Source organism: Ursus arctos, unplaced genomic scaffold (assembly GCF_023065955.2).
Source record: "Ursus arctos isolate Adak ecotype North America unplaced genomic scaffold, UrsArc2.0 scaffold_5, whole genome shotgun sequence".
NCBI lineage: Eukaryota > Metazoa > Chordata > Mammalia > Carnivora > Ursidae > Ursus > Ursus arctos.
In genome coordinates this window covers 53,449,924-53,476,109 of record NW_026623067.1, presented here as the reverse complement: position 1 = coordinate 53,476,109, position 26,186 = coordinate 53,449,924, and the positions used below count along the sequence as shown (strand labels likewise).

General features: G+C 36.7%; 1 protein-coding gene and 1 long non-coding RNA gene across 13 annotated transcripts in view; one reads left to right on the top strand and one right to left on the bottom strand.

Moving 5' to 3' along the window:
• LOC113255274 (uncharacterized) overlaps positions 1–17,866 on the top strand; it is a 28,274-nt gene extending 10,408 nt beyond the window's left edge. Inside the window, exons 2-4 of one of the 2 annotated variants that reach the window (XR_008957580.1) lie at positions 3,588–3,668; positions 10,173–10,469; positions 16,556–17,866. This is a non-coding gene — a long non-coding RNA (uncharacterized LOC113255274). Of the gene's footprint in view, positions 1–3,587; positions 3,669–10,172; positions 14,628–16,555 lie in introns of those variants that run through there. The other variant, XR_003316232.4, reaches the window with a different exon arrangement.
• Positions 17,867–19,674: 1,808 nt separating this feature from the next.
• The window catches only part of ERBIN (erbb2 interacting protein), a 121,802-nt gene continuing 115,290 nt past the window's right edge, over positions 19,675–26,186 (bottom strand). For 6 of the 11 annotated variants that reach the window (XM_044384154.3, XM_026498872.4, XM_026498874.4 and 3 more), the window contains 4 exons: positions 24,246–24,455; positions 23,087–23,179; positions 22,537–22,611; positions 19,675–21,738 (listed from right to left, as the gene is read on the bottom strand). In XM_044384154.3, the coding sequence (XP_044240089.2) occupies positions 21,631–21,738; positions 22,537–22,611; positions 23,087–23,179; positions 24,246–24,455 (486 nt within the window). In that variant the 3' untranslated portion in view covers positions 19,675–21,630. The remainder of the gene's footprint in view (positions 21,739–22,536; positions 22,612–23,086; positions 23,180–24,245; positions 24,456–26,186) is intronic. The other 5 variants (XM_044384157.3, XM_057307306.1, XM_026498878.4 and 2 more) reach the window with 2 other exon arrangements.

The window sequence follows — 26,186 nt, the reverse complement described above, 5'->3', positions numbered from 1 at the left end:
CAGGATGTGTCCCCATTATATTTCTTGCTAGCCACTCCCCCAACTAGAACCCTAGCCTAAGATGGTGGGCTCCGCCTGTGCATGTCTTAGCATATGTGCCACTTTTGCTGACCACATTACTGGGTGGTACTTTCTGCTCTTTGGTACAAATCAGTTCCTCTATCTGTCAGTAAGTTGTAGCTTTCCACAGCCAGCTCCACAGCCAGCTCCATCCTGGTAGAACACCATTGCCATTGGAGCAAGGGGTAGGATGGGAATAGGAACAGCCCCAGGCAAGATCCCCACAGACTCACACTGCTCTTAAAATTCAGCGCATTAATAAGCACTTCTCATTTTGTTTGCCTTTAGTCAATTTCCCAGAACCTTGAAATGGCTGGTTCTGACAATTTTGTTTAGTTGTTTGTGGGAAAGGGCATTTGCCAAGCTCTTCACCCCGCCATGGCCGGAAGTCTCTGCCAGTACACTTTGAAAAGGACATTTATTCACCTCTGGGAATAATTTCATGATAAGTAACTGTCATTACTGTGAGGCTCCTAAGGAGGTAGCAGCCACATGACTAAGCTCTAAAAATGTCTTGCATTACAGACGAAATTTTCCATAACTTACAAATAAAGAAACTAAAGCACAGAGAGATTTACTTAAAAAACATTTGTTGAGGGGCGCTTGGGTTAAGCGTCTGCCTTCGGCTCAGGGCGTGATCCCAGAGTTCTGGGATCAAGCCCCGCATCGGGCTCCCTGCTCTGCTGGGAAGCCTGCTTCTTCCTCTCCCACACCCCCTGCTTGTGTTCCCTCTCTCGCTGGCTATCTCTATCTCTGTTGAATAAATAAATAAAATCTTAAAAAAAAAAAAAAAATTTGTTGAGCACTGACTTAATGTCACACCTATTCTAGAGGCTGAGGACACAGTAGTGAAAAAAATAGTGGGGGCTCCCTGCTCAGCAGGGAGTCTGCTTCTCTCTCTCCCTCTGCCCCTCCCCCTGTGTGCTCACTCTCTCTCTCTCTCTCAAATAAATAAAATCTTCAAAAAAAAATTAAAAAATAAAGGTAAAAAAAGTTCTTAAAGTCTCAGTATGTAATAAAGGCCACATTTATTAATAAAGATTGATTTATTCACTTATCAGAGAGCGAGAGCACGCACAAGCAAGGGGAGTGGGAGAGGGAGAAGCAGGCTCCCCACTGAGCAAGGAGCCCGATGTGGGGCTCCATCCCAGGACCCTGGGATAATGACTTGAGCCGAAGGCAGATGCTTAACAAGTGAGCCACCCAGATACCCCTAAATAAATCTTAAAAAAAAAAGAAAAGAAAGAAAAGACCACATTTTCTTTAATTTACTCTTCTGTATTTGTTGAATTAGATTTGGTTTACTGATGTCTTTTTGTTGAGATATAATTGACACATAATGTTATATTATTTTCATGTGTATAGCATAATGATTCAATATTTGTATATATTGTGAAACGATAATCACAGTAAGTTAACACCAATCACCATACATAGTAACAATTTTTTTCTTATGATGAGAACTCTTAAGACCTCTCTTAGCAACATTCAAATATGCAACACGGTATTGTTGACTATTGTCACCATGCTACACATTACATCCCCATAACCTTTTTATTTTTTTAAAGATTTTATTTATTTATTTGAAAGAAAGCAAGCACGAATGGGAGGCAGAGGGAGGGAGAGAAGCAGGCTCCCCCCAACGGAGGAGCCAGCTGCCAGGCTTGATCCCAGGACCCTGGGATCATGACCTGAGCGGAAGGCAGACGCTTAACTGACTGAGGCACCCAGGTGCCCCAAGAACAGTGATCCTTTTTTCTCTAAAAGTAACATTTATAAATTCCAATTAGAAAAACAATACATATTCAGTATTTTAAAAATGTACAGAGGGGGGCGCTTGGCTGGCTCAGTCCATAGAGCATGCAACTCTTGATCTCGGGGCTGTAAATTTAAGAGAGATTACTTAAAAATTACTTTTTTGGTTGGATGTAGAGATTACTTAAAAATTAAATCTTAAAAAAATAAATAAAAATACACAGAAACAAAAATAAAATAATTCATCTAATATCTGACCATTCAAAAAACATTGACATTTTGGTTTATATACATTTAGGTTTCTTTGTATAAAGATACACATATTTTTACAAAATGCTACTGTGCCAGTCCCCTGGATTGGGTACAGTCTTTCCTGAATCCTCTTCTTTCTTTGTTTTCACCCTTGTTTTGCTAGAGTACATCCCTAAGTAACATCCTAAAAAGATTTGTGTCACTAAAATTCTTGAGTCCTTATACATCCAAAATACATTTTGCTTAATTGGCAGATTGATTAATTACCTGGATGGGGATAAAAAAATTATTCGAAGTGATTTTTGGCATCATTGCTCATTTATCTTCTAGCATCCAGCATGCTAATGATTAGTCTGTTACCAAATACTTAAAACATCAGTGACCAGTTTTTCCTCTCTACAAACTTTTACTTATTTACTTATTTTTATTTTTTAAAGATTTTATTTATTTATTTGACAGAGATAGAGACAGCCAGCGAGAGAGGGAACTTCCATAAGCAGCGGGAGTGGGAGAGGAAGAAGCAGGCTCATAGTGGAGGAGCCTGATGTGGGGCTCGATCCCAGAACGCCGGGATCACGCCCTGAGCCAAAGGCAGACGCCTAACCGCTGTGCCACCCAGGTGCCCCTATTTATTTTTAAAGTAGGCTCCACGCTGAGCATGGAGTCCAGCACAGGGTTTGACCTCATGACCATGAGATGGAGACCTGAGCTGAGATCAAGAGTTGGAAGTTTAACCAACTGAGTCACCCAGGCACCCCTTCTCTACAAACTTTTAGAATTTACTAAGAAAGCCACTTGAGGTGGGGTTTATTTTATTTGGCTGGAAGGAAAGAAGGTTTTTTTTTTTTTTTTTTAATTTTTAAGTACACATTTAATTAACAATGTAAAAATTATATAAATATTCAGATTTTTTATTTCTTCTTGGGCTAGTATTGCTAATATGTGTGTGTGCATGTGCGTGGTGTGCGTGTGTGTGTGTGTTTTGTGGGAATTTAAACGTTGTCTCAAACTTTGCAAATTTAGTGGCATAAAGTTCTTAATATCCCTTGATGATCTTTTTAATACTTGAAAGATTCATAATGCATGTTCCCTTTCTCCTTTCTAATATACCTTTGCTTCCATAATCAATCTCAGAAGGATGTTATCAATGTTATTAGTTTATCATAATGTATTTTGTGGGGTGCCTGGTTGCCTCCGACAGTTAAGCGTCTGCCTTCGGCTCAGGTCATGATCCTGGGGTCCTGGGATCAAGCCTCATGTCGGGCTTCCTGCTCAGCGGGGAGTCTGTTTCTCCCTCTGCCTCTCTCAAATAAATGAAATCTTAAAAAAAAAAAAAATGTATTTGGTTTTGTTTGTTTGAAGTAGGCTCCATGCCCAGGTGGAGCTCAATGCTTGAACTCAGCCCTGAGATAACGCCTGAATGCTTAACCAACTGAGCCACCCAGGCACCCCTGTTTTCTATTTAATTAATGGTCCTGATGTTCTGATTTCCTTTCTCTTCCTTTGGGTTTAACTTGCAGCCATCTACAAGCAAGGAAGACAGTCCTCACCAGAAATGGAATTGGCTAGTATCATGATCTTGGATTTCCAGCTCCAGAACTGTGAGAAATAAATTTCTGTTGTTTAAAGTTTAAATACCAGTCTATGGTATTTTTGTTATAGCAGCCTGAACGGACTCAGACACTTGATGTATAAAGAACCAGATAAATGTCCTCAATTCTTAAAGGGAAAAGATAATCAATAGATGTCAACCCTGAGATGACATATGTATTGAAATTAGCAGACAAAGTTTTTACCAGCTGTTATAACTATATGCTATGAGTTAAAGGTTAGAACTCTTGAAATGAATGTAAAGATAGTACTTAGCAGAGAAACAGAAACCAAAACATAGAACTAGATAGACATTTTGGAACTGAAAATACAACGTTTGGAATAAAAAACTCAATGATTACCAGAATCAGGTAACAAAGGAAAGAGTCACTACTTGATAATAGGAAAAGAATTGATCCAGTTGCAGATGTGAGGTCTGGTGAGGGCCTGCTTCTTGTTTCATAGACCGTCTCCTCTCTACAACCTCACACGACAATCAGGGGACAAGGAAGCTTTCTCTAGCCTCTTTTATAGGAGCTTTACATCCTGAAGGCCCCATTTCGGATACCACCACCTTGGGAGTTAGGATTTCAACATATGAATTGAGGGGGGAACATCAGTATTTAACCCATCACATCAAGTAATTTTGGGTTGTATCCTAGATATTTTGAATCTTGTATTGTGAGTTGTGAGAGCTTGGATCCTATTAGAACACTGCAAAAAATGTATTTACATACATACATACATGGTTCCAATGTGAGTGCAGTTTTCAAAACCTTTGGTATGCTGCTTTAGAGCAGTCCCATGTTGCTTGTCCTTCTCAGAGGTGGGTTGGGACTGGTTTTTGTTATAATTCAGCTTTTAGATCTTTTGCTATCCTGCCAACAGGAAACAAAAAAATGAATAAGTCTTGATCTTAAGAGACTCACCATTTATTAGTTCAGTAAATTTGTTTAAAATATTTTGCTAAGAAGATATTTGTTACATTTGAAAAATCATCTACCAAATTGAATGACAGTAAGGAACGCTTGGAAAATGTTTTACCAACGATACACCAGTAAGTAGTAGTCGCTGTCTCTCTCATTATTGGATTATTAAATTGAGAACATAAAAATAAAAATGAAAACTGACTCCGTGTACTCTAGATGCTTGTGAAGGTTATATCCATCAGGCACACATGCTGATCACCGTGCCAGAGATGGAACAGGGCCACATTTTAATTCAATACATGGGTATCCAACCTGAGACTTCTTAGAATCAGGTTAGTATTTAGCTGTGTTCAAGGATCTTATGAAACACAATTAAACCAAATTCAGTACTTTTTTTTTTTTTTTTTTTTTGTAGTTCAGAAACTGCCTCAGGGATCTTTACTACAAACAATCAGGTCAGAGAGGACCTGTGATCTAGTGAAAAATCTAGGGAAAAACAACTTCAATGACATATGGCAGAACCCCCTCAGGCTTATAATTAGATAACAATAAACCAAAGGTCACCTTATGTTTCACAGAGGGTGTTTATACAAACATTCAAGAGGATCAAGCTGAATTCCAAAATGGAATATATTGATTACCTTACAGATAAACTAAAAATATAAATAATATTGAGAAGGTTAAGAAAAACCATTTAGTATGGCAAATTAGATTCTTACACATTAAATTCAAAAGCATATTTATAGAAATATTTTAATCCTTTTTAAAAGAGCTACCTTAAATATCATACTTGGTTTCCAATTATATGCACTGCCTGCTTTCATTTTTCTGTTTTCGTTTTTTTAGGTAATCTATATGTTCTTTTTTTTTTTTTTTAAGATTTTATTTATTTGTCAGAAAGAGAGAGAGAGAGAGAACACAAGCAGGGGGAGCTGCAGGCCGAGGGAGAGGGAGAAGCAGGCTCCCCACTGTGCAAGGAGCCCAATAGGGGACTGGATCCCAGGACCACCCCCCATCATGACCAGAGCCGAAGGCAGATGCTTAACTGAATGAGCCACCCAGGCATCCCTAATCATATGTTCTGAGTGTGTATTTTTGTCAAACTTTGCAATGGTTGTTTCATGTAGATGTTTAAAACTGAAGTTATTATGCTCTTTTCCTTTAAGTATTCTGATTTTCAAGGATTACATTTTTTACTATCAAAAAATAAATTTGCATTTAACATTAAAAAAAACTTGGCAACTTGCAAGTGTATAATACAGTGTAATTAACTATAATCACCACGTTGTACATTAGATCCCCACAAGTTATTCATGTGATAACTGGAAGTTTATACCCTTTCACCAACATCTCCCCATTTCCCACACCCCCTCAGCCCCTGGTAACCACCACTCTACTCTGTTTCTAGGTGTTCGGGTTTTTTAGATTCTACATGTAAATGAAGTCACACAGTATTTGTCTTTATCTGACTTATTTCACTTAGCACCATGCTCTCAAGGTCCACCCATATTGTCACAAATTGAAGTGTTTTCTTCTTTTTCATGACTGAATAACATATATATCTCACATCTTCATCCTTATCCATTAACAGACATTTAGGTTATTTCCATATCTTAGCTATTGTGAAAAATGCTGCAACAAATATGGGAATGCAAACATCTTTTCAAGATCCTAATTTCATTTCTTTTGGGTATACACCCAGCAGTGGAATTGTTAGATCATGGGGTAGTTCTATTTTTAACTTTTTGAGGAACCTCCATACTCTTTTCCACAGTGGCTGCGCCAGTTAACATTCCCCCCACAATGTACAAGGTTCCCTTTCTTCCACATCCTTGCCAGCATTAATAATCTCTTGTCTTGTTGATGACAGCCACTCTGACAGGTGTGGGGTAATATCTCATTGTGGTTTTCTGGATGATTACTGAAGTGAAGTAACTTTTTATGTACCTGTTGGCCATTTGAATTTCTTCTTTGGGAAAATGTCAGTTCAGTTCCTGGGCCCATTTTTTAATCAGATTGTGTCGTTTGTTTTTGCTTGTTTTTGCTATTGAGTTGTTTGAATTCCCTATATATTTTGGATATATGGCTTACAAATATTTTCAGATATATGATTTATAAATATTTTCTCCCACTACATAGGTTGCCTTTTCATTTTGTTGATTATTTCTTCTGCTGAGCAAAAGCTTTTTCATTTGAGGTAGTCCCACTTTTTATTTTGTTGCTTGTCCTTTAAGTGTCATATCCAAAAAATCATTTTTTATTCTGCTGATGTGGTATATCATTTTTTGATTTGCACAGGTTGAACCATTTTTACATCCCAGGGATAAATCCCATTTGATCATGGTATGGGATCCCTTCAATGTTCTGTTGAATTCAGTTTGCTAATATTTTGAGAATTTTTGCAGCTATGTTCATCAGGGATATTGGCCTGTAATTAACTATCTTGTCATGTTGTATCCTTGTCCAGTTATGGTATCAGGGTAATGATGACATTGCAAAATGAGAGTGTTGCCTTCTCTTCCATTTTTTGGAATACATTGAGAAGGATTGGTATTAGTTCTTCTTTAAATGTTTGGTAGAATTTTTCAGTGAAATCACTTGGTCTGAGCTTTACATACTGGAAGGTTTTAGATTACTGATTCAGTCTCTTTGCTAGTTATGGGTCTGTTCAGATGTTCTACTTCTTGATTCAGTCTTGGTAGGCTGTATGTTTCCAAAAATGTATCTATTTTTTTCTGTTATCATTTGCTAGTGTATGACTGTTCAGTATAGTATCTTAGGATCCTTTGTATTCCTTTGGCATCAGTTGTAATAGCTCCCCTTTCATCTCTGATTTTATTTATTGGGGTCTTCTTTTTTTCTTAGTCTAGCTAAATGTTTGTCAGTTTTCTTTACTTTTTAGGAAAAAAAAGCAGCCCATGGTTTCACTGATCTTTTTTATTTTATTTTTTTAAGATTTTATTTATTTATTTGACAGAGAATGAGCAAGAGAGCAGAGGAAGGGGGAATGGTAGAGGGAGAGGAAGAGGGAGAGGAAGAGGGAAAGGAAGAGGCAGGCTCCTCCACTGATCAGGGAGCCTGATTCGGGCTCAGTGCTGGGTTGATCCCAGGACTGTGGGATCGTGGCCTGAGCCAAAAGCAGATGCTTTAACCAACTGAACCACCCAGGTGCCCCTATTTTTTTTCTTGCTTTTCTGGTCTCTCTTTCTCTTCTTCTTCTTTTTTTTTTTTTAAGATTTTATTTATTTATTAGAGAGAGAGAGAGTGTGCAAGCAGGGGAAACAGCAGGGAGGAGGAGAAGCAGGCTCCCCGCTGAGCAGAGAGTCCTACAAGATGCGGGGCTTGATCCCACGACCCTGGAATCATGCCCTGAGCCAAAGGCAAATGCTTAACCGACTGAAGTCAGGGCCTGATCCACACCCACAACCAACCATTGGTGCCCTGGTTATTGATGTGCTCTCTCTTATCTGCAGTCTTCCCCTGGGCATGTACACTGCATTGGAGACTGGTGACAAATGTCAGGTCAGCAGCATGCAAGTGCAAAGCTAGAGAGGCTAGCAAGGAGGTGCATGGTAGTAGGTGTTAGCTGCCAGTGTCAAGGCTTGTGCCTTCACTAGCAAAGCTGCAGTGTCCTGAGCTGGTTACCACTGTGGTTCCCAGGTTCTGTAAGGCATACATGGAGTGGAGGGTCTCAGGCAGCTGGTATAGAAAGCAAATATCTGTGGGGCAAAAGCTAGTAAAATCTGCAGCGTGTCCCCAGTGAATATACTAGCTGTTAGTTTCTTCAGTGGCGAAATATGCTGAGTTTGTCTGCAGAGCAGGCAGTGAACCACCATGATTCCTGCTGTGTGGCTGCTACTGGTAACACCTGCTTTTATTCCTTGTTCCTAGCCACCTTTATAGCTCAGCTTTGCCCTTCTAGGTGGAATGAAACCAAAGTGGGACCTTCATGCAGTGCCCCAAAAGGCTGGGGAAGCTGGTTGCTCACCCCACTCTTCCTTTGCTGGTGAGAGGAACTCTTCGTAGCTAGGAAATTTCCTCTTGACACTGAGCAATGCTGACTTGGAGGATGGGATGATGTGAGAAAAATGAAGCTGTCTTCCTCTTCATCTTATGCAGTTATTCTTAGGTCTTTTGTTCCAGTGTGTTGCTAAAATTTCTTAAGTAGACTCCAGAGCTGTCATGGATAGCTGTCTAATTGTTGATCTTTGGGGAAGGATGCAGTTGGGCTCTCCTACCTCACCATTTAGGGCTAAAATACCTGCTTTAATACTTATCTACAGTTTGCTGTTGGCCAAATATTTGCTATTGTATTTGAGAATGACCCAAGATCACTTTTTTCCCTTAAAATTTAGACAGACAACATAACAATTACAAGTTTTGATAATAGCGCAAAAACATTCCATAAAGCTACCACTCCAATCTTTATATAAGGCTTCTGCAGTGGTGATCATAAGGTACATATATTTTTATAAATTGCCTTTTTTTTTTTTTAAGATTTTTTTTTTTTTTAAGATTTTTAAAAATTTATTTATTTGACACGGAGAGAGACAGCCAGCAAGAGAGGGAACACAAGCAGCGGGAGTGAGAGAGAAAGAAGCAGGCTCCCAGTGGGGGAGCCTGATGCGGGGCTCAATCCCAGAATGCCAGGATCGCGCCCCGAGCCGAAGGCAGATGCTTAATGACTGCACCACCCAGGCGCCCCTAAATTGCCTTTTCTACTTAACATTATATTTATCATAATCATTTTTCTATTTTGTTTTCCTGTATTTCTAGTTATCATTAAAAAAATTATACAGTAGACCAAGTACCTGCTTTATTTAATTAATTATTCTCATATTATTGCTTATTTGGGTTGCTATCAGTTTTTGCTTTTACATATAGTACTTCCATGGACACCAAAATAACCTTCTAAGGTTTGGTGACATTGGTAATCCCATTTTTGTCTAATGACAACAATTCAAAAAATGGTATTTTAATTTGTACCGTTTCTCTCATATTTAACAGAGTTTAATGCAAACTAGACAAAATAGGCTTATAGAAATTGTCTGTAATTAAATAATAACCAGATTATTTCTTACAGTTATAGAAAGTTTCTTTTTTCTGGATTTTCAGAGTGATGGAAAAATTTAGTGATTTTTTTTTTTGTTATTGACCAAAATTAAAAATGCCCACAGACTATCAAATACAAATAAGCAAACCTTTGATTTTTTCTAAGGTACTAATCCAGTAGAATCCTTCTTAAAAGTTTCAATAAATTGGTTTTTGCCAATATCTTTCATAATATAATAAATGCTTGATAAAAGAAATTCTTAGCTTATTAGTAGTATATACAAAGCTATAGCACCAATAATTATATTTGGAATGGAAGGTTATGTACAGCTGTGTACCATTTTCCTAACCCAGTAGTAAGAACGTATTCAAAAATACCGAGGTAGAAAAGCTGATGTTCTGTACCCTGACATCTGTGCGATTGCCTGATGTAGCGATAAAGAATACTTGAAAAACTTAACCCATTAAATCCAATTCATTTTTAAACCATGACTAGGATGACTGAAGTAGCAATGTTTTTGCCTTTGTTCCTAGAGATAACGAACGTGCTGTTGGGCTGTGAAGAAACTGAGGATGGAGAGCAGATGGGATTTTTGGCAAAGAGTAGGCAAGTCTGACTGTCGGCAGCAGGAGCTGGCTAATGCTCTAGCATACGGTGCTGATAATACCTCAATCAATTAAAGAAGTGCCATCCAGGATTTGCCAGTCGGAAGACATCTTAACTACTTTTTCTTCAAGCCATGAACAGCTTCATTATAACCTCCTATGGGGCCAAGCAGCCAATTTAGGATTCACTTTTGACAGTTGGCTGATGTCAGTTTTTCAGTGAATGTATGTTCATGCCTGGAAATATTGCTAATGTGAAATGTTGCTATTTGTATGAAACTATGTCACCATCTGAACAGCACACGCATAATTTATTCATCATCCACAAATATTTATTGAACTCAACTGCTGAGTACTTTAATATGTACATAACAAACCTTTTGTTTTCAAAGCTGATTATGCTGCAAGTCAGCATGGGTCTTCCTGTGAAATCCTGTGTTCCTCCTGGACCTCTCTTCGTGGCATTTATCATTTTCTTTTTATACCCTCTCTCTCAAGTAAAACCCAAGTGATCCTTACAATGGCCTAACTGACCCTACACAAACTTCCCATTTATGTCTGACCTCTTGACTTCTCCACTGTCTCGGTCTTTCCTTCTCTCTCTTCCTGACTCTCTTCATGTGTGGATAAAGTGTAAAAGTCCACTGTGGGAAAACAAATGGTCCTTTATATGATGTTGAGTACTTACTGCAGACCCAGTACCTCAGAGTGGACATCAGAGATGCTTCCATCAAGGAATTTCCAATAGTTTCAGAAATGAGACTAAATAATACACCTGACAATATGAGAATAAATAGTTACTCTAAGTTATAAACCATAAGTTGTAAGTTGTGTAAGTTTTAAATATCAAAGAATAGGCAAGTTCAGAGTTCAGAAAAGGTATGATGAGGACTATCTCCTTGTATCCACTTATCATCATGACTTTATTTATTGACTAGTTAATATTTTTTTATTTATCATTAAACAGAAGGCTTCTGAATCTTTCTCTTTCTCCCGTTACTTTTCCCTGAATACCAGGTAGGCATTTCCAAATGGTCCAAACAAAGCAAGTGCACATCAGGATTTATTATCCCCGATTTCAACTAGTGGCATCACCACCTGTCTTCCAACTACAGCCAGAACCTGTAAATAACCTTTAATCCCTCCTCCCTATCTGCCTCAGCCCACCCCCGCCCCGTCTGCATCCTGTTACCCTGGTGCTTCTTAAGTATGTCCTATTGTCCTATCTACAGATTCCCTTCCTGAAAATCCTTTTCCAGTACCTTGGCAGATGCCAATGTCATCCCTATTCTGGGTTTTGCAAGAACCTTTTAATGGTGTGCTAATTCTAAGCTTTTTTTCCCCTAAGCCCAGCCACTGCTACCCCACCCGTTTTACATACAACACAGTGATCTTTTTAAAGTTCAAATCATTTATGTCACTTACTATTGTCCTTAGAATAAAATCCTTTGCATGATATCAGAGGTCCTGCTCGTCACCCATCCTTTTCAGATGACATTCTGGATGTTTCCAGGTTTGATGGCAGGGAATGGGGTGTTTTCCCTATCACAAAATATAACAAGTACCACTGGGGCCAATATTTTTTTTTTTTTAAGTGAAAATCTCTGTGTATTTTCTTTTCTTTCTTTCTTTTTTTTTTAAGATTTTATTTATTTATTTGACAGAGATAGAGACAGCTGGTGAGAGGGAGAACACAAGCAGGGGGAGTGGGAGAGGAAGAAGCAGGCTCATAGCGGAGGAGCCTGATGTGGGGCTCGATCCCAGAACGCCGGGATCACGCCCTGAGCCGAAGGCAGACGCTTAACCACTGTGCCACCCAGGCGCCCCCACTGGGGCCAATATTAATCAAGAGGGTCTGATCCAAGGAAGTGGAGTGGGGTCTGGGAGAGGGTCTTTGGAAATGTTGTAGGCACAAAGCCAAGGTCAATGTTTTAGGCTCTTCGATAGGTCCAGCTCTATTGGTTAGAATCAGAGGAGTCATGGGGAGGAAAAGTAGAAAATGAATATGCTAGTTGCACTTGATTTCTCTTGCTGTGACTACAAACGTAGCAGTTTAAAACTACACATGTATATGATCCCAAAGTTCCTGTTGGTCAGCAGTCCAAGCACGGCTTGGCTGGAACCTCTGCTCGGGGTCCCACAGGTTGCACTCAATGCACCTGGGCTGCATCCTTATCTGGTGCTTGGGGGCCTCTTCCAAGCTCATTCAGGTTGTTAGCAGAATTCGGTTCCTTGCAGTTGTAGAACTGAAGCCTCAGCTCCTAGAGGTTGCCTCTCTCCATAGGCGGTTCACACAGTATGACTATCCCTTCAAGGTCAACAGGAGAACATCTTTCTTGATTCAAGTCTTTTAGACAAGGCCTGGTATCTGTCTGCCTGTCTATCGGTCTCTCAAAATATCTATTTCTGTATCTCCTCCGTTTTATTACCCCGCCCTCTCTGATACTAGCTATAAAAATATATTATGAAAGGGAATTTGTTTTTTTTTTTATACTTAAACTTTTTTTAAATAACTTGAGGGTTTATTGTCAACCATCAACTTATTTACTAGTCACTATTACTATCCCTATTCCTCAGACTGGGAAATAAGGCACAGAAATGTTAAGGAACGTTCTAAGTTCACACAAATAGTCCTAGCTATTTGGTAGATCTGGAATTCAAGACAGCTTGGGAGGGGCGAATGGGTGACCTATGTCTTACCCACAGTGACAATGAATGAAAAAGAAGGCAGGAGGAGGAGTGTCTGGAGGCAGAAGTTGACTTTCTCTGCAGAGGTGGCTATGTGGGTGTCAGGAGAGGCTATGGACAGTAATAATCTCAACCTGGGATTTCCTCTGAAATGTGACTAAAACTCACAGATGCCTGCTGTTCAAACAGCATTTACATGACAGAGACTATGAGATCACATTTAGTGTGAGGCTCTTGTGAAAATGGAGGAACTATGAAGGGCAGCCTCTGGAGTTAAAGAGGGATTGAAGGAAGGACAAAATTCAGTGCATTTTCCCAATGACTTAGATGCCAATAAAATTCCTCTGAAATGCACGAGAAAAAATAAAAGTCTGCATATACCTAAACCAGTTCTGAAAACAGGAGTAAAGAGTCAAGACTTAGCCTGTAAGACAATGATTCTCTCTCAGTGTTATCTCCAGACCATAAGTATCAAGCATACCTGGGAATGTGGCTAGAAATAGAAATTCTTGGGCACAGACCTGCTTCAATCAAAAGCCCTGTGGGTCCGGCCTGACAAGCCTTCCTGCTGACTCTAATTCGGCAGAGCTGGAGGGTCGATGCTCTAAGAGACTGAGGTAGATACACATGTTCAGTTATAAAAGTAACAGTACATAGAAGCAAATATAGAAAAATGTTAATGGAAGAATCGAGGTGATAGGTGTTTCATTATAAAACTTTCAAACTTGATGAAAAAAAATGATACACAGGAACAGAAAAACAGGCTAAGAGAACACTATAGAAAGCATGGATGCATAGGTACTTGGTATATAATAAACATCGCATTGAAGATCAATAGAAAAATGTAGACTTTTGAGCCTTGTAGAGAAAATGTGGAGTTTGATTCCAAATTCATGACATATATAATGGTGAACTAGATGGATTAAAATCTAAATATTAATAGTAAATATATCTAGCCAATAGAAGTCAATGTGGGAAAATAGTTTTTTGACTCAGATATGGAGAAGACTTAAGAACAAAGAAGCATAAATGATAGATTATGTTAAACTTATTTTTTTTAAACAAAGGATATCATAAACAAAAGTAAACAGACTGTGAACTAGGATACTGGCGATGTCTAAAAAACAACAGGAAAGTAGTATCTGGAATAGAAAAGGAACTCCTACAAATTGGTCTTGAAAACATCAGAAGAATGGGGAAAGGGAATAGGAAAATTACAGAATGGCTAACAAGTGTATGTACTAGTCAAACACACCAGTAATCAAAGGAATGGAAAATAAAAGAATCTCAGAATACATTATATTCATTAAACATGCACAAGTTATAAAGTCACAACTGTCTGCCAATATGTGCGGAATGAGATTCATGTCTAGCCAATGAAAGTGTAAACTGGTGCAGACTTCCCAGGAAGTACATTGGCAGTGCTCTGTGCAAGTCATAGTATCTGAGACCTGGCAATTGTACTCCTAGGTATGTATTCTAGAGAAATTTTCAGAAGTTCGAAAAATGACATAAATGAGGATACTCACCACTTTGGTGTTTATGAAAGCAGGGAGGTGCGGTAGAGACATCACAGGTGTTCATCACTGGAAAAATGGCTGAATCAAACATGGTTGATTCACACTATGTGTATATGCATCACATAATAAAAATCTATAGCCTGTTGCATTTATTAAATAAAAAATACCAACACTATTCTTATTTTCTTAAGATTTTATGTATGTACGTATAGTATGTATGTATTTATTTAACAGAGACAGAGAGAGAGCACAAGCAGGCAGAGAGGTAGGCAGAGGGAGAAGCAGGCTCGCCGGCCGAGCAAGACCAATGCGGGGCTCGATCCCAGCACCCTGGGATCATGACCTGAGCCGAAGGCAGATGTTTAACCAACTAAGCCACCCAGGCACCCTAACACTCTTCTTTTGATAATCGTTTTTCACCCTATAAATTCTAACTAGATTTTACCCTAAGAACTTAGAATTAACCAATACGTATAGTTTCTTTTAGAAAAAGTGGAATTCTCCTCTCATTTGTAGCGATCTAGTATTTTACAACCATATTCTTACTTACAATCAACACTAATCACACTACTTTTGCTCCACTACATCTGGTTTTGGTCATTATTCCTCGGATCCCAAATCTATTTTTGAGATTTCTCATTTTCTTCCAATATACTTCCTGGTTTTGGTTCAAATATATTCCTCTCTTTTGTTGAGGCTCAGTGGGAGATTAATTTTGAGAATTTGAATTTCTGAAACTGTCTTTATTTTGCCCTCTGACATGAAAAACTTTAAATATCCCTGAATCCAAAGTGGGTCATTAAAGTTCTGATTTTGTTCACTTTGCAAGTAACTGCCTTCACATTTTGGAACGTAAGATACTCTTTTTGGATCTTTTAAAAACTTAGTAGCTGATCTGAAACTTTGTGAAGACATAGCTAGTTTTCGTTTGGCCATGAATGGACCCATTTGGTCTGAAGACTTATTCTGTGCTTCAGGTCTAGGACATTTCCTTGAGGTTTTTAATTTTTCCCCCCTTCACTGTGTACCCATACCCTCCTTTCTCCCTTTGAACTCCTATTAGATCCATGTTGGAGCAGGAGACTTTTCTTTCATGTCTTGTTTCTATTTTTTTTTTTTTTTTGGCTCGTTTGCATTACATTTTATGGAATCCTCATCTAAAGAGCTCGCAGATTTGCTCTTTGGGATATCCTTCCTATTCTTCAGCACAACTACTGAATTTGTGACAAATTCTACTTTCCATTATAAAGATACTTAAATGCGGGGTGTCTGGGTGGCTCAGTCATTAAGCATCTGCTTCAGCTCAGGTCATGATTCCAGAATCCTGGGATCCAGCCCTGCATCGACCCCTGCATCGGGCTCCCTGCTCAGTGAGCCTGCTTCTTCCTCTCCCTCTGCCTGCTGCTTCCCCTGCTTGTGCTGTCAAATAAATAAATAAATAAATAAATAAATAAATAAATAAATAAAGCAAACAAACTAAAAAAGATATTTAAATGCTTCCCTAACAGTTGATCTTGCGAATTCAATATTCCCTGAGAAGATACCATTTTGAAATAACAATTTCTTTAAATAATGGTACTTCTGTTTGGTGACTCTTTCCATGGTGTTGCTTTTCTTCAAATGTTCAGTAAGTGTTGTTCTCGTCTTAATATGAACTTACATGGGAATGTTATTTGCTTACCACAAACTATTTTCCCTAATGATGGGCAAAAGGAAGGACAGGACATCGGGTAAGCCTGGTAAAATGGCTGGTACAAAACAAGTAATATCATCACTTCTAATATCATCACTCGCATACATCACCTCCTGCATAGTGCTTGGCATAAAAAAGGTAGTAATTATAACCAACCTCTTAAGATACAGTACTCACAAGTGTTACCTAGAACTCCTCCTTGATCTTTTATTCTGTCTCTACTTTTGAAGCATCCCTGAAGCCAGATTCACCTTTCACGGTAGAATTCTCTGGCCCTATGTGTCCTAGGATTTCAAAGAATTCCTTAAAATCTATGTATCCAATGCAATTTTATTTCTCCAAACTGTGGAGATTAAACAATACTTTCACCTACCGTAGTATGAAATAATCGTCTTTTCTGTCACTTCTAGGGATGTGGATAGGAGGAGCTTGAAGGACGCACCAGGGTACGATCTTGGACAGTTTACTGTGATAGCCGAGCCTGCACATGGTTCCTCCTATTCTTGGGAACTTGAACGCTCTTGAAGGATGATCCAAATGTGAAAGACATTTTAATATCCATTCTGGGATAGCATTGGTTCTCAGAGTATTAGGTTTTGCTTTTCATGAAGATGAGGCTTCTGAATCATCCATCCTAAAAGTCCATGCTCTGTGCATTTGTTTTTCTTCAATGCTTGGTGTAGTTTTCTTTAGCTTTTCTGACAAGGAAGTTCATTGGGAAGATAGTTGGGAAGAACAACACATTAAAGAAAAAAGATCCTTCTAAAGCTGTGCCTTGAAGGAACAAAATTGGTTTGATTAGATTTAAGGAACATCAGTTCAGGAAAAATGTGTGTAGACTTTAACATCTTTTCATGCAAAATAAAAATCATGGTGGAGGGTGGTATATTTTACACTACGGACTTCTTCCTTTACTGATGATATGTGAGCATCTCATATTTCATCCTATAATTAGATTAAGGGCTGATTAAGAAGCTGTATGGACCACATGAAATCCCAAGGGAGATCATAACTGTTATATGAAAAGGAAATTATCAGAATTCTTTTGTTAGGGAAAACAAAAAAATATTTTTTTCCCTAACAATCCAATACAAAGGTTTTAGGAGGAACTTAATTGTTCTTTAAAATAAAACCTGAGGAGATTCTACTGAAGTGTTTTTCCTAAAAAATTTTCTCAGTTTAGAATGCAAATTGCTTCGCAAAGAGAATGCATCGTCCTAAAAAAAAAAAAAAAAGATAGCATTGTCCTTTAAGTTTTCCAAAACTGTAAATGACTATGCTGACTATCCCCTGGGACTAAAAATTCTGCAGAGGCAAAGAAACTGCAGCTTTAGGTATAAAATGGACAATGTTTTCTGAACTCTCTATTAAGAAACAAGGGGAGAGGTAGGGGCGCCTGGGTGGCTCATAAGCATCCTCTCGATTTCTGCGCAGGTCATGATCTCAGGTTCCTGAGACTGAACCCTGGGAGAGGTTCCACATTGAGCATGGAGTCGGCCTAAGATTCTCTCTCTTAGGGCGCCTGGGTGGCTCAGTCAGTTAAGCGGCTGCCTTTAGCTCAGGTCATGATCCCAGGGACCCGGGATTGAGCCCTGTGCTGGGCTCCCTGCTCAGTGGGGAGCCTGTTTCTTCTTCTCCCTCTGCCCCTGCTCCTGTGCTCTTTCTCACTCACTCTCTCTCTCAAATAAATAAAATCTTAAAAAAAAAAGAAAAAAAAAAAGGAAGATTCTCTCTCCCCCTCTCCCCTTCTCCCACCAAATGGGTAGGGGCATCTGGCTCAGGCGATAGAGCAACAGACTCTTGATCTCAGAGTTATGAGTTCAAGCCCTACTTTGGGCATGGGGTTTACTTTAAAAAGAAAGAAAGAACAAGGGGAATCCCTAAAACTTGGAGCAGGCTGCCCATACAATCTAGATTACCTTTTAAGAGACAAGTGGTACCTTATTCCCTTGGACATCAACTATGTGTATTAATATTTTTGATGAAACATAAAAATTATTTTGATTTAAGTCTATTTCATATCTATTTACTATACATTAAACCAAAATAATAAGCTAATAAGAATTTCAACAGAAGGAATGAAAAAAAGCCTTTCAAATAGATTTGACTTCTCACCAATCTTGAACTAAGTGGAAAACATTTCCCATTCCAATGGCTTCCTTTAGAAGTAAAAAAACAGTAATTTAAGGTAAACTACACTTCCTCCATACCCAGAAATACAAGTGCCAAAAAATTTGGTGTCTATCTTTCTATGACAATTTTTCTCACCCTGAATTTCATAAAATAAATCACACAACTTTAAACTGCATAAGTTTACTACCTATTCACTGTGTTTAACTTCAAGCATTCTAAATAAGCACAAAAATTTGGAATGATTTACACATGCTGACTGATAAAGATATTACATAGCTGCTAATGGGATTTCCTTTTAAGCACAACAAATTAATACTTAAAAGGTTAGTTCTGTTTATGCCAGTGTATGTGTTTAAAGAATTTTTCAGGGGTGCCTGGCTGGCTCTGTCAGTGGAGCATGGGACTTTTGATCTTGGGGTTGTAAGTTCGAGCCCCACGTTGAGTGTAGGGATCACTTAAAAATAAAGTCTTAAATTTTTTTTTCCAGTATATACACAACTTCAAGTCCAAAGAGGTCAGAAAAATATTTACATAATAAATATGTAAGAAACTTTGGACTTTTATGGGTTTAGATGATGATTCCCCTCATGAATCAGCATAAAATTTCAGTTTGTATAAAGAATTCTGTACAGAATAAATTATTCTGAACATACAATTTTTAATGGTTTAAAATTTTAGAGTGGTCAATTTTAAACACTATCACTAAAAATGAGACAGTTTTGGTTTTGATTGTTTGCTACATAATATTTAAATAATGTCAGTTATGGGTATGGGCCTTGACTACAAATTACTCAACAATACGTAAACTAAAAATGTCTTCACTTCCTCAGAAGATTTAATTTTCCATTCAAATTTTGAAACCTTATCATTACCAACCAAAACAAAAATTCGAACAAAGAGCTCTTATTTCATTTTAATTTTCCAATATTTTAGAAGAAAATTATGGCTATTTAATTAAAGTACAAAACTTTTTTGCTATTAATTTTTTGCTATATAATCTATCACATTACTCTTCCTTGGTAACTAACTTTCTTACTCAACTATATGTGTTATAAGAACACTAAAAATTTTTTTTTAACTAATTAGTGGAGAATAAAATACTAGTGCATGTAATACTTGCTGCACTTGTAATGTATCAATATGATATGCAGACAATTAGCTTAAGGTTAGATCACTGATCAATCATTTTTTTTTGGCTAATTTCCTTTTCCAAAATTATGTTTCTGTATCTGATGTGAGATAAAGTAGTTGAAAATGTCACAATTATATCTATTTTATGTATTAAGTACTTACTAAAAGTAGAATGTGACTGAAAAACTGAAATAAACAAAAAAACGATGTGCCAAAATTAATATTTTAAAATAAACTATGAATAAAGGGAACACCGAGGCTTGTCTTAAGAAGCTGTTTGTCATTGTTTTTTTTTAGAGATTACAACACACATACAGTAAATGAATTTTATCAAAATACAGCACATTTCTTCTACTATATCCATAAAAATCAATTCCTATGTAAATAGTACTGAAAAACAACTAAAATGAGTTAAAATTTACAAAGAGTTGTTAAAGGGTTTCAATCAATATTATTAAAACTATACAGTACAATAACCAAATGATAACATCTTGAAAGAAGTGCAATATTTGAGTTCACATCTTTTGAAAATTACTGCCTATTTAACTCTGACTAGCAAGAAAGGAACGAGTCCAACTATTTTTGCAAAAATAATGTAAATTGACGTTTTTGCTAGTCCTATAAAAGTCTTAATTAAAACAAGGTTGAAGAACAAAGCATAACAGATTAAAAATTTCAAAATTATATTTCTTAGTAATTAAAAATGAATTGCAATAACTGAATATTGCTCTAACGAAAGGCTCCAGACTAGCCTTGACTAAAAACAGTTATTGGTCTTCTGTGGCACTTTTTTCTGGTCCAAATAACCATGCATTAATTCTTACCATTGCATGTTACTCAAATTTTATTGAATTACAAAGACAGAACAGAAACAAAATTATGGTTTGGATAAACAAATTAATAAACATCTATGAAATATTTGTTATACGAACAAGGAACAAAGGCAGCTGGTGGTAAAACACTATTCTAACACACTGATACACTTAGAAACCCTTTAAAGACTCTGAAGTGTCGAGTTCACATTTAATGTTACCTGTAGGAACAGCCCTTTATTTAAACACCTTTACACACTGGTAGGCCTCAAGGACCCATCCCTTTGCTCTACAACTCTCCACAGCAATTCTCTATCACTGTGCCAATTTCACAAACTTGCTTTGGTTTCCTAGCTCCATGCGTACTGTTTCCTTTTACTTTACCAAGGCAATGTGAGACCAAACAAAATCAAGAGGCTTTCCTAAATCTGCTTACACTTTGTGTTATAACAACACAATCTTAAAACTGGCCATTTTAGTTTCATTTGCTGCTTAAAATAAAAATTATAAATTAAGATTAAAATGGAATACTAATTATAAAACAGACTGCAAGGACCACCATTTGCAAAAAATCAAGAGATATCCATATCACAAAAAATGCATGGACATGCATCTACAGAGGAGTTAAAAATTTCCTGTGACTAAAAAATTAAAAACTGAATCACCAGTAACAAATGTATTGTCAATGGCTATGACAAGAAGAGATCCTGTAGAGCTCGTAAAATGCAATTATTGTCTTTTTTATTTCTTTAAAAAGACATTATATTTTTATTGCATTATTTTTAATAAAAACACATTAACAGCTGTTTTTTCCATCTTTGCTTCCAGATTTTTATAGGAATTAAGTGTTTTAATCTGGCCTTGGAAAGTGAACCCACCAGCACCACCTTCACCTACTCACTCTTCAATTCAATATGCACATAGCAAAAACCAACACTTCAAATCTCTTGCCCGCATTAAAAAAAAAAGTAGTTTCAGCAGAAAAACATTAATACGAGTTGAATAAAAATAAGGGCACAAAAGCTATGAGACAGAAAGCTCTGCCATCTGTCTCTGGGCTACAATCAAGGCTAACTAGAGCCTTGCACAGAGTTCAGTCATGTGTATGAAATCCAAAAATAAACCTACAATCTATACAAAAACAACGTATGTTTGTTTTTGTAGCCTTGATTGCTATGTTTAAAAACCTAACAAGAACTTTTATATGGTATGAATTCAACAGTCTCCCCTATATACTGTACAGTGGTTTTTTCCCTCTAACCACAAGTTCCATTATTTCATTAATGTACAAATTTGAACATAATTTTTTGAGTTCTTCTTTACATATAAAAATAGTCAAAATATTAATTTCTCCTGCAAATATCTTCCAATAAATCTTGCTGCCTTCCCTCTTTTTCTGTCCACAATTCTTACGAGGAAATCTCTCGTACAATGATGAGTTCTACTGTGTTCTGGAAAGTTTTTAGCAAGGACACTGCTTGTCCATGTTCAATATTGATAAAACTGTAGCCATTAGCCTAGAAGAAAGAAGAAAAATGTCTTTAAGAAAAACATTTCATAGTAATTTATTTGCATCTGTACATTTAAATTTCTATTGGTTGTGCACAAACCTGGCAGAAAATAAGAATCATTCTGGCAATTTAAAACATTATGTAGACTCCTGGGCCCTACCCCACATCTATGAAATTAAAATCTCTGAAGATGGGACCCAGGAACCTGTACCTTGTCTACGTTGTCAGATGATTCTTATGTAGCACCCAATGTTAGGAAGCACCTGGCTAAGACACAGTGCCAGGCATGGCGTTATGTGTATGTGCTAACATGTAGATGAGGTCACCAAGATACAAGGTTAGCAGAGGGCAAGGACTACCCTTCCTATTGCCTTGGGCCAGCAGATGAACACTACATTTCTTATAATTTAGGCTTAACATTCATTAAGTCTTACTATACACCAGACACACAGTTCTAAGTGCTTCACATGAGTGAAATTCTTTTATTCTCGTAACAAACAAAAAGATTCTTTCACCATCTTAAAGAAGTTAACATTCCTGAACTTAAACCAAACGCTACGATATATCATCAAACATGTATTCAAAAATATCCACGATTTTCCAAGGTTCTAGGAAGAAATATCTTAAACTATGAAAATTTAGAGGGTGGCCTATAAAAAATGCCACTATTTTCATCCACAAATATTTAAGGAGAAACTTCACAAAATGATTTTTTTCAAAATCTGGCATTTAATAATTACTTGATGGGAAAGATCGTATAAAATGAAAAATTAAGAAAATAATAAAAAAATATATCTTAGTTACCTGAATAATTTTATCACCTGGTTGTAACAATTTTGATGCTGGTCCTTCAGGCTGTACCCTTGTTACAAATATACCCTTTAATAACAACAAAGAAGATAAACACTTAAGGGAAAACAGTATGCATCGATGACAGAGTAACAAGGAACAATTTTTCTTTGACAATATGTAAATATTTGAATCACAGTACAAGTTTTCTCCCTGTCTTCTCTGAATATTGTTACAACCCACTGTTATTTTTGGTGCTGGTAATTCTGACTTGAGTATAGTGACTTCTCTTAAAGTACAGATGGGCAGAAAAGTAATAACCAAATTTAAAAACCACTTCACAATATGATGAACATTTAAAACGGGATTTAATTTGTTTTCCTCAAACAATTAATTTGAAGTGATTACATTTCCAAACAAAAGCTGAACGATACAAAGAAAAATCAAAAAGATGGTATCTGTCTAGATTTATAAAAGTATCTGTTAGATTTTTACTTATGTACAAGAGGCATTAAGTAGTGAATAAAAACTTATCGGTATCTCAAGTACATATAAACAAACTCACATCGTCTTCAGGTCTGAATGGATTTCCTCTGCCCCCAACACCTCCTGATATGCTAAATCCAAGTTCTGGATCCTTTTCAACTCTCACTCGAATCTGAATCAATATGAAAATAAACTATTACTAGTATCTCAGAAAAAGCTACAATACAGTATTTAACTACTGGTAAAATTATATATAAAGATTCGTCTAAAATAAATATTTGGGCAGATGAAGGGAAACTATGACATGGAATATTATGTTAATGAGTTAGTGAGTTAAAGGCACAGCTGGGATTATAAAGCATAGCTCCTAACTTCATCTACTGCTATTTTCCAAGGATAGGCAACTAATTACTATTGATCCTTTTTTTTTTTTTTTTTAGATATCATGGATTTTAATGATATAGAGCACACACAGTTATTATCAGTTTCCATTTGTAAAACATCTAAATTACACAGTATCTCTGTTTATTGGGTGTTTCATAAGATATTTAAAAATCCCTGGGTGGTTGTTGGGTATCAACTCCTCATTTCCTGAAACTGTTTATATGCTTGCAGACATTGGGACTGATGATCAACTGATAGTATTTTTTATAGCCACTTTATAAAAAGAGATCAAGAACTAAACTTGTTACAAAGTACTCCCTTTCCCCAGAGACAAAATCAAACGAATAAAGCACACATTCTCTGCCTAAGTTTCTAACAGTATTATTTTACCAATAAACTATCAAAATATATAAATGTATGATTAGTCACTTTTTAAGTACTTTGTAAGACTTAATTCTCGAAGTAGTTTGGAGACTATAGCCAAATTTCAAACTCTCAGTAACAAATAATAGTAAACCATAATTTGCCAGTCAAGTTTCATGGTCTACTAATCATATTCCTGAAGAAGGTCTAATTACTGGAGTATCATCAATGGTTTTGTATAAACAACCACCTTAGGAAAAAAAAAAATCACACCCAAAACACTGCTATGTCAATTAATCAGAACACAGGGGATCACAAAGTCAAGATAAACCATTAAGTTTGACACCCTATAAACTTAACATGAAACCAAACCTTTCAACAAATTGGTAAAAACTATGTTAAAATTCTATATGGATTTATTGCTAATAGTTAACCTATAAAGTACATTAAGAACTTAGTTTCATATTTCAAATATTCTTGATTATTCTTACCTCTTGCCTTGCCAGTTCATGGCCTTGTCTAGGAGGACAATGGGGTTGTGTATATGGAGGCTGGTGGGCCACCTTCAGCATCAAGTAATCAATTAGTTGTTCTCTAGAGGGATGCCTTGCCACAGAAGCCTGAGGAAGGGGGTGATGTATTTGACTATAATTTGCCTGAGGCCTGAGGGGCTGGCCCATCTGTCCATTAATCAAAGGCATCTAAGAAAAACACGAAGTGTCTTAAAATGACCAACAATAATGTCTCATTACAAATATTTGGATTTTGTTCTTGGAGCATTACAAAAGCACTAGAGTTTAACATTCTAAATCACACAGTATCAAGCCACTTATACTATTTTTTCTAATTTTACAGTTTTAAAAGAAAAAAAGCTATTAATTCTAAACTTGCCTGACTGCTTGTAGATAGATTCTCATTCTTTAAAGTTTTCAAATGAAAGGAAATCCTATATACATTTAAAATTATCTGCTTTTCTGTTCAATATGCATGGACTTATCTTTCTTACAGTAACCAAATGTTAAAATGATTATGTCAAAATTTAAAAATTTAAGCCCTTTTAAAAGGGTAAATTTTCCCACCTCACATACACACAGAAGAGGCATTTGTTCACGTTTTCTTCTGAACAAAAGTAGCCATTTCCGAGAGAGGATTTTTTCCTAATCTGACTGCATTTTCTACTTTTATTTTTTTCTTTCCAGAATTAACAAGTCAACACAGCTATACAGTAGAAAACTGATTTCTTCCTCATGTGTGTGTACCAGTTAGCAACTTTTAAACTCTCTAAATGTTAGTTCCATAAAATAGTAGTCACAAAAATGAAACTTTGACATTCTATTTTACTTTCTCCAAGCTACACAAAAAATCTGAGATAATTATTTTGTTGTTAAAGAATTATCCTTGTTTTAATGCTTCTCATCATTTAGACTGAATCTGAATTTTAGACTTAAAATCACCCTTGTGCAAATGCAGCTAACATCTGTTACGTTAGTATGAGGAAACTATCTGAAAAATAAGTTTACATTTGTATTATAAATATTTGCAATAAAGAGACTGCTGTAAAGAAGGGGGAAAGCTTTTTGGCTATTCAGTCATTTAAAACTTCATTGCTGATTATTGATAAAAAGGTGATCTTATTCACAAGTGAATTACAGAAAAACTTTGAGAGAGATATTGAGCTCCATTCTCCTAAAATTATCCAAAGTAGAAAAGTGTGTGAAAAGATTATGGTAATTGTTTTAGAACTGCATGCTCTTGTTACATGAAACTTGCTGAAGGAAACAAAGAAGTCTGGCCTTGGTGAAGATTTTTACTTTAAAAAAAGTTTATCTTTTTCGTGATGTTATACTTCAGAACTTGGTCAATTCTGAATTACAAAGTTTCCAACAGGTGTTTTCTTTTCTTTTTCTTTCTCTCTTTTTTTTTTTTTTTTTTTCCAACAGGTGCTTCCTAACAGGGCACAAAGATACTATCACTCTATGACAAATCTTACCTTGGTTGGAGAAAAAGTGAATGAGGTACTCTATTATCCCTATATCTTAAAACAAAAACAAAAACAAAAACAACTGTGGTTGTTTACTACTTGAACATTGTAGATTTGAAGCAATTTATCCGCCAGGAGCCTTTAAATGGTTGTGTTGTCACTTTACTACTTATGCACAACTCTGTGGGCTACACTCGCTTTCTCCAAGCTTGTATCATTTATTCCTATGTGCGTGCAGATTCCGTACTGTTCTCCTGGGGAAAATTTTCCAAACAATAATTACTTCTGACCTATGCTAAGACTGCCTGATAACCTAGATTCTTGGTTGTGCCTGTTTACATCAATGTTAACCATGAAATATATTAAGCTATCATTAGCAGATGGCTCAGGAGAATAAAAGTATGAAACAACCCAGTAACCTAAACTACAAAATGGATATTAAAAAGAAAAA